Source organism: Penaeus chinensis, chromosome 24 (assembly GCF_019202785.1).
Source record: "Penaeus chinensis breed Huanghai No. 1 chromosome 24, ASM1920278v2, whole genome shotgun sequence".
Lineage (NCBI taxonomy): Eukaryota > Metazoa > Arthropoda > Malacostraca > Decapoda > Penaeidae > Penaeus > Penaeus chinensis.
In genome coordinates this window covers 27,265,898-27,275,460 of record NC_061842.1, presented here as the reverse complement: position 1 = coordinate 27,275,460, position 9,563 = coordinate 27,265,898, and the positions used below count along the sequence as shown (strand labels likewise).

The 9,563-nt window shown below is 35.4% G+C and overlaps 2 protein-coding genes across 2 annotated transcripts; both read right to left on the bottom strand.

Moving 5' to 3' along the window:
• Positions 1-1,675: 1,675 nt before the first annotated feature.
• Positions 1,676-2,677, bottom strand: LOC125037971 (pupal cuticle protein 36-like). The gene is made up of 2 exons (XM_047631206.1): positions 2,645-2,677; positions 1,676-2,500 (listed from the first exon to the last, which is right to left on the bottom strand). The coding sequence occupies exons 1-2, from the start codon at positions 2,675-2,677 to the stop codon at positions 1,676-1,678; spliced, it is 858 nt and encodes a 285-aa protein (XP_047487162.1).
• A 2,318-nt stretch (positions 2,678-4,995) lies between these two features.
• On the bottom strand, positions 4,996-6,434 carry LOC125037970 (ATP-dependent RNA helicase A-like). The gene is made up of 2 exons (XM_047631204.1): positions 6,423-6,434; positions 4,996-5,844 (listed from the first exon to the last, which is right to left on the bottom strand). The coding sequence occupies exons 1-2, from the start codon at positions 6,432-6,434 to the stop codon at positions 4,996-4,998; spliced, it is 861 nt and encodes a 286-aa protein (XP_047487160.1).
• Between the last annotated feature and the right edge of the window lie 3,129 nt (positions 6,435-9,563).

Genomic DNA, 9,563 nt, shown 5'->3' with positions numbered 1-9,563 from the left:
TATATGTATATATATATATATATATATATATATGTGTGTGTGTTTGTGTGCGTGTGTGTTGTAGAAAACCCCACAATGTAAAAATGTTATCTTTCACACACACACACATATATATATACATATATATGTATGTATATATATACATATGTATACATATATACATATATGTGTGTGTGTGTGTGCGCTTCATTACAATTTCTTATTGATTCTTTTATCATTCTTATCATTTTATTTAAGTTATCATTATTGGTATTATGACTATTACTCTGATTAATGAAGTTATAATTATCAGTTTCATATTGCTGTCATTGTCACTATTGATTTTCATTGCCATTATTTTCATTACTACAAGAGAATTAATTGCATAATGATGCGATTCACCTCTTATAATTACTGTAATATTGATACTCACCTAAACAATCACTAGCCTGACAGAGAAGAGCATGTATTTCCTAAAATCGACAACTTTCCACATCGTGATGTGTCCTAACCAAAGCTTTCATCTTAAGCGCTCGTTACAACATCGGCAAATTGTGAGAATCCATCGTATTAAGCCTGTTTATCATCGTTGTACAATGCCAGGTGCTTTTAATAACCTTTTTTTTATGATTTATGATTCACAGGCCGTTTCTATGTGTTAGCTGTTTATTTTCATATGGATCTTTCTTATCACTTTTAGTATTGGTAAGTATGTCTAAATTTATATGTGCGTAGGTATATATATATATATATATATATATATATATATATATATATGTGTGTGTGTGTGTATGTGTGTGTGTGTGTGTGTGTGTGTACAGGTATATATGTATATTTATGGATGCATGTATATTCATATATATACTTACCTGAATGTATATGTATGTATAAATGTGTATATATATGTGTGTGTGTGTATGTGTGTGAGTGTGTGTGTGTATGCGTATGTGTCTCGTGTGTGCGTGCGTGTGTACGTGCGTGTGTACATGCAAACACAAAGAAACCCACACATAGGTGCTATTACAGTTACTGAGGTGACAGTTCTAATTTTACCCAGTAGCTGATGCTATACACCTTTCATCTTATTAGGCTACTGTTGTTTTAAATAACCAAAAATAACCTAAAGAATTTACATCACCAAAGCTTTCGGTGTGAGTTTTGCGTAAAAATTGACCGTAGTCCCAAATCTATCGTTTCCACATACATATACATAACTATCTATCCTTTTTATAAATCTTTATCATCCATTTGAACTCATATCCCTGCCTATCATCTGTCTCCATTTACCTTTCCAGATCTCTTATATTGTTTTCACATTTTCTTTAAAGTGTGCCATGCCGTAACGTTATGTTATAAATATGAAGTCAAAGGCAGAATAATGCAAATTAATTATGAAGAAAGTTCATTTCATTATTTTTTCTTACGTAAAGATATACCATTCAAAGGTGGAAGTATAGGTAAACCAAATGTTTTTTTTTTTCATGAGGAGAATCATAGTTCTATTCCATTTTCTTAATTCAAGATATCCCATCTTTATGGTTACAGAAAACAAGTTGAGTATATTTCTCACTTTTATTTATTAACAATTTTACCATTATAAATTAACAGATTTTACAATAAACAGTAGAATACATGGAAGGTTTTAACCTGTGTATAAAATCTTATGAAAGCTGCATAGGTGGTATCCAAATAGGTTTTATGGTGAAGTGTACAATGGTGAGGGCTGGGTTGGTGGGGTGTATCCTCCACCTGAACCAGCAACACCGCCAATACCGCTACCGATGCCACCGCCAATACTGCTACCGATACCACCGCCAAAACCGCTACCGATACCACCACCAATGCCTCCGCCAAAACTGCTCCCGATACCACCACCAATGCCTCCGCCGATACCACCATCACCATCTATACCACTTCCCCCGATCACCTGACCGCCGCCTTGAGTGGCAGCACCCAGAGCGCTCTGTAGGTCCACTCCGCTAGGAAGAGTTGGATTCTCGCCTTCAGCGTAGTTCACGAAGTAAACTTCAGGATCGGATGGCGGTGGCGCTGTCACTTCGATCACCCTCTGGTCGTGTTCAGATTGCTTGTTGAGCACGTACACCACGTGCTGCTGTCTTGGAGGAGGCACAACAACAGGTTCGGGTCCCAGTAATCCCTCGGGCGTTCGGATGAGCACGATATTGGTCTCCACTGTTGGCTCGGGGACGTTAACTTCAGCGCCGTTGAACACAACGTTCGAAGGAACTTCATACAAGAACACTCTTCTGTTTTCACGCGGAGTCACGCATCTACCGTCCACATGTCGCACTTGCCCGGGACTACATCCACCTGAAGACGAGCCAGCAGATGGGCCAACGGACGGGCCAACGAACGGGCCAACAGATGGGCCAACGGACGGGCCAACGAACGGGCCAACAGATGGCCCAACGGACGGGCCAAAGGACGGTCCAGAGGGCGTTGGTAGGCTGTAGCCCTGAGGTCGTGCTGACGCAGCCACCACTGCTGCCAAAATGAAAACCTGTAAAAGCAGAAAATTTAAAATATACACTTACATCTTCGGCTGCTGAAATTCTGTAGTTGACTGGTCGTGTGTTCGACTGAATAAGAGAGAAATATATACATTTATCTGATATGTGTGTGCACGATCAAAGCTAGCTGATACCCAGAGTTCAGTGATGCCAGCGACTTCTCTCATAGTAAATGACACCTTGGGATAGAAAATACTACTTTATTACGTTAACACGTTAGTAAGCATTTACTGAACATCTAGAAATCCCTTCATGTGTGTAGGACCGGCATTCTGTGGTACACCTGTGGTATTCATATGACTGGTGTGTATGTTTCAACTTAGCTATATAATGCATATATCCATATATATACACATATTTGTGTACACACACAAATATACAATTACATTCATACACATATATACATACATATGAATGTATACAAATGCATACATTTATGTATATGTATATATGTACACATAAGTTTGTGTACGCGCGCGTATACTTATGTTTGTGTCTAACGTTGCTGCATGTGGGTCAGTGTGCCTGTATCTGCGCGTGAAAATATGAACGTACATAGCTATGATAGCATGGGTAGAGAAAATTTTAATACTGTTTAATATTCAAGACACTTCACACCACAGATTCACAATACAGTTTTTCAGACAATGTAGATACACAAAACTATCGGTATGAGAAATCCAGCGTCACTGTTGGAGTTCCAACTCACCAGGATCTTCATGGTGAAATGTGATGAGTCCCTTGGCTGAGAGGGACCTTATATACTGTTGTCTCGTCAGCGTGTCAAGGCATTCACTGGGCCCCTTCTCGTACTTTCCAGGACAGAGTGCCCTTCTCCTCTTCAAAATGCATATGTGCATATTGTATATTCATCTGTCTTCCTTTCCATATGTCTGTCTAAATAAATGCATTTAAATAGAAACATACCTACACAATCACATGTGTCTGTGTGTGTGTGTATATACTGTGTGTGTGTGTGTGTGTATATAAATATATATATATATATATATATATATATATATATATATATATATATATATGCATGCAGTGTATAGCTATCTATCTATTATTCTCTCTATTTATATATACATATTTTATAAATTTATAAATACACACACACACACACATATATATGTATATATATATATATATATATATATATATATATATATATATTTATATGTGTATATGCGCATACATATATCTACACATATATAGAAATATGTCTAAGTGTGTACACATATATATATGTGCTTGTGTATTTGCGTGTGCACACACGCACATACACACACATTTATGTATATCTATCTCTATACATTTTTATGTGTATATATGTATATATGTATATATAAGTATATATATATATATATATATATATGTGTGTGTGTACCTACACACACCCGCGAATACATGTATATATACATATGTATGTATATATACACACATACGTATCTATATTTATTAATATGTACGTATAAATATATACATATGCATATATGCGTGTGTGCGTCTATATATTCATATACTAATATATACATATAAAGATATATATAAATACATATAATCATATGTGAATATATAAATATATATATGGTTTACCACGTGATTTTTTTTCTACGAAAGTTCTTAGAATGACATACGTAAAAGACCCTAAACAAAAGTCAGATACGTTTGTCGAATCTGACCAATGAAGCCATCTATCCTTTGACATTCAATTACGCCATCATGGTTGCCACAAACAATTAAGTTTAAACGATGCTTGACTATATTACACGCCCAAGACGGTTAATTAGTTATTAGAAAAACTATACTAAAAGCTGTTGGATATTAGATTATGGAATACAGTGGAATATATATATTTTTTAATGTAACATTTTGCAATTCGAATGATTTTACTCTTTCGGGAACACTTACAGCTGTACCTTATGCTTTAAATACACTGGAACCACCAGGATAATGTTAATTTTACTTGACAGGGTGGTCGAACTGTACATCACTTACATTTCATAGCAAGCCACAATATCTTAGATGGGATTATAGCTACTGCCTAATTAAATCACATTATACAGCCAGACAGTTCAGCCATAGGATCCCCAGTAGACGCTAATGCATTCATTTGATATCATGAATGTAACTGGTTTGAACAATGCCCGTCTGATTTAAAACCCATCCATTATCATTAGATCGATGGCACCTTTCTCCTTTTCCAAAACCCATCACCTGTGAATCCTTTTCTGACATATCTTATGACAATTGAAGTTGAAAAAAAGGTTATCCGTGAGGAGAATCATATTTTTTATCCGTTTTCTTAATTCAAGATATTCCATCATTAGGGTTACAAAGAACAAGTAGAGTACATTTCTTCCTTTTATTAAATTAATTTTACCATCATAAATTAACAGATTTTAAAATGAAAAGTAGAATACATGGATGATTTTAACCTGTGTATCTTATGAAAGTTCAGTAGGTAATCTTCAAATAGGTTTTATGGTGAAGTGTACAGGGGTGAGGGCTGGGTTGGTGGGGTGTATCCCCCACCTAAACCAGCAACACCGCCAATACTGCTACCGATACCACCGCCAGTACTGCTACCGATACCACTGCCAAAACTGCTACCGATACCACCGCCAAAACTGCCGCCGATACCACCGCCAATGTCTCCGCCGATACCACTGCCAAAACCGCCACCGACACCACCGCCAATACCGCCGCCAACACCACCATCACCACTTATACCACTTCCCCCGATCACCTGACCGCCGCCTTGAGTGGCAGCACCCAGAGCGCTCTGTAGGTCCACTCCGCTAGGAAGAGTTGGGTTCTCGCCTTCAGCGTAGTTCACGAAGTAAACTTCAGGATCGGATGGCGGTGGCGCTGTCACTTCGATCACCCTCTGGTCGTGTTCAGATTGCTTGTTGAGCACGTACACCACGTGCTGCTGTCTTGGAGGAGGCACAACAACAGGTTCGGGTCCCAGTAATCCCTCGGGCGTTCGGATGAGCACGATATTGGTCTCCACTGTTGGCTCGGGGACGTTAACTTCAGCGCCGTTGAACACAACGTTCGAAGGAACTTCATACAAGAACACTCTTCTGTTTTCACGCGGAGTCACGCATCTACCGTCCACATGTCGCACTTGCCCAGGACTGCATCCACCTGAAGACGAGCCAGCAGATGGGCCAGCGGACGGGCCAACAGATGACCCAACAGATGACCCAACGGACGGGCCAAAGGACGGGCCAAAGGACGGGCCAAAGGACGGGCCAGAGGGCGTCGGTAGGTTGTAGCCCTGAGGTCGTGCTGACACAGCCACCGCTGCAGCCCAAATTAAAACCTGTACAGGAAGTAAATTGAAAATATATACTCAACTTCAGCTGCTGAAATTCTGCAGTTAACTATGAGGAACATCGACAATACCAGTGTATTCGACAGGATAAGTAAAAAAAAAAAAAAAAAAAATGTATATGTAGCCAGCTGATACCCAGTGTACAGTGATGCCCTTCGACGTTTCCCATTATAAATGACGCCTTTGGATAGAAAATAATGTAAAATAAATAAGTACACACTCAGGTACACTCACACATATAAAGAATAAATATGCACTTACATACATATTACATATATGCATGTATAAATGAATATATCTCCATGTATGTATATGTATGCGTGTGTATGCACACGCGCGCATACTCATGTTTGTCATGTCTGCATGTGGGTCAGTGTGCCTGTACATGCACTTGAAAATATAAATTTCCATAAATAAAATTTGGGTAGATAAAACTTTCTTACTGCTGATATTCAAGACACTTCACAACACAAATGCACAAATTTTTTTTCTTTCATGCAACGTAGATTCACAGAGGACTATCGCAAAGAGAGACATCCAATACCGCTATTTGAGTTCCAACTCACCAGGATCTTCATGGTGAAATGTGATGAGTCCCTTGGCTGAGAGGGACCTTATATACAGTTGTCTCGTCAGAATGTCAAGGCATTCAATAGGTCCATTCTCGTACTTTCCAGGACAAAGTGCCCTTCTCTTGAAAACGCATATATATATATATATATATATATATATATATATATATATATATATATATATATATTGTATATAAGTATATATATATATTAAATGTGTATATGAGTATATACAAATTAATTAATATATACGTATATATATACACATGTATGTACCTACACACACACACACAAAGACATGCATAGATATATGTGTGAGTGTACCTGTGTGTGTTCATATATACATATATATTCATATATACGTGTATATGTATATATATTTATTTATACATATATGTATGCGTCCATATAAATATATATGTATATATATAATTATATGCATATATAGTTATATATATGTGTGTGTGTGTGTGTTTGTTTGTGTGTGCACGTGTGTATATGACATACACATAAACACACACTCGCATACATTTATATATATAATATATACATACATATATATACATACATATATATGTATATATTCATATATATATATATATATATATATATATATATATATATATATATATATATACATGTACCTACACACACGCACGCCCATGTGTGTATACATATATGTATGTATATATATATATATATATATATATATATATATATATGAGTGTGTTTTTTTACGTGTGTGCATGTGTGTGTACATATACACATTTATATATAATATATATATATATATATATATATATATATATATATTTATATATATGTGTGTGTGTATGTGTGTGTGTGTGTATGTGTGTGTGTGTGTGTGTGTATGTGTGTGTGTGTGTGTGTGGGTGTGTGTGTGTGCTTGTGTGTATTTATTTATTTAGACTTGCATGTATATATACATACATATATGCATGTATATGTATACATATATTTATTCATTTATTTATACATGTATGCCTATATACATAAATATATGTATATATATATTATATATACTGTACATATTTACATATATGTGTATACATATATATATATATATATATATATATATATATATTACTCATACATATATATGTATATGTATGATGTGTGTGTGTGTTTATGTCTAAATTAATATACATGCATATATACATGGAATATATTTGTAATTATATATATATATAATTTGGCATTCAATTATGCAATCATGATTATTACAAACATTAACCATTTAAGTTAAATGATTCTTGACTTTATTACATGCCCGAGACTGGTCAATTAGTAATTTGTATTTAGTGTAACATTTTGCAGTGTTTTGGAGATGAGTAACTTACACGTCATGAAACACAGCATAACTTATGTGTTAAACACACTGGAACCACAATGATAATTATAACTTTTACTTGTCAAAGACGTAGAATTGTCGGTCACTTACACTTCCTTCCTTATTTTAAGTATAATTATTGATACAGCCTAATTAAATTACTTGAGGTTGCAGCCGTTACTCGGTTTCCACATTATACAGGCAAACAGCGTAGCGATAGGATTCCCATTAGGTCCTTCCTACGCTAATCCATTCCATTTGATATCATGAACTGGCTTGAGCAATGCCCGTTTGAATTTAAACCCGTCCATTATCGCCGATACATCGATGACGCCTTTCTCCTATTCAAACACTCAGCACACGTGATTTTTTTTCTGACATAACTTAACTCGATACAGCCTGAGTATCAAATTTACCTGTGAGATGCAAGAAAACAATCAGTTACCGTTTTTGCACACGCTACTCTCCAATAACAATGGGACCTTCCATACAAGCATTTACCGAAAGCCAGCCTCCATTGGCCTCGGACTTCACTTCTTCAGCTACATCCTATATTCATACAAAACTAACGGCATCAAAACCCTAATCACTCGTGCCTATAACTTGTGTAGCAACTGGTCAGGCTTTCATGATGAAATTATTTTCTTAAAGAATTCTTTGTAAGTAATGGGTACCCATTGTTTTTCTTTAATAAAACTTTCCTTTGTAAAATGCCAACTAACCAACACATTGCATCTACTGTTACAAATGACCTGTTAAACTACGATTTATGAGAGAGAGAATATATATATAAATGTGTGTATATATATATAATATATATATATATATATATATATATATATATATATATATGCATTGAGTGTGCGACTGTATGAGTAAATAAGTGTATAAGTATATGTATATCTATATATACATATGTATATATGTACATATACATATATATACGTACATATATGCATATACAAACTGATATACAAAGTGTACCCACAATCCCGTCTGTGCGAGCTGTGAAATCTATAATTTGGTAGATCATCATTTCCCTCCTTCTGAGTGCGGATATTGTGAATGCAAAGTGGATAAACGTTCAACATCCGAGGGATTACAGCGGACACTTTTCTTTGGTATTTTTCTCGAACTGAATCCTCTTAATACCTAAAATGACTATGGTGAAATCGAGTGAATATGCATACAAGAATGCATATGTACATACATGCATATATGCAAATACACATACATATATGTACATGTATATGTAAATATATAAATGAGTGTGTCTATGCATATGTTTATGTGCCACACACACAGACGCTCATATTCATATGTGACATAGAAGCATTTTAATTTGTATGCAAACGATAGAAATTTTTATATGCCGAGGAGAGATATAAGAACTGTAAAATAAATTTATTATAGAAGGCACAAAGGTAAATCTTTGTCAGACTGGTGTGAATAGTCATGTGAATAAAACAAATTCCACTTTGCTTTTACTTTCGTATAATCGAAAGGTGATCATCACCACAGGTAACCTGGGTATCAGATCTATTGGTAATTAAGTATAGAAATGCTACCTTAAGCGGGAGTCACCGAAGAAGGAGAATTAAAAATTATGGAGGTTAGACATATAAACTTCGAGACATTACTTTTTATTATTTATTATACCAGCAATTCTGCACATATAAGTTAGATGAGTTGAGATGAACATTGCATAAAAGTGATATTTGCATAGCTATATCACATAAGTTTGATTAACTTTTAAAGATAAGCAGGTACTTCTGAGAAAGATT

What these genes read in the sequence shown, in the direction of transcription:
- LOC125037971 (XM_047631206.1), bottom strand. Translation starts at nt 2,677, where the DNA reads ATGAGAGAAGTCGCTGGCATCACTGAACTCTGG. An exon ending in CTGGCATCACTGAACTCTGG is followed by an intron (nt 2,501 to 2,644) that starts GTATCAGCTAGC and finishes CTGCTTTTACAG; the next exon opens with GTTTTCATTTTGGCAGCAGT.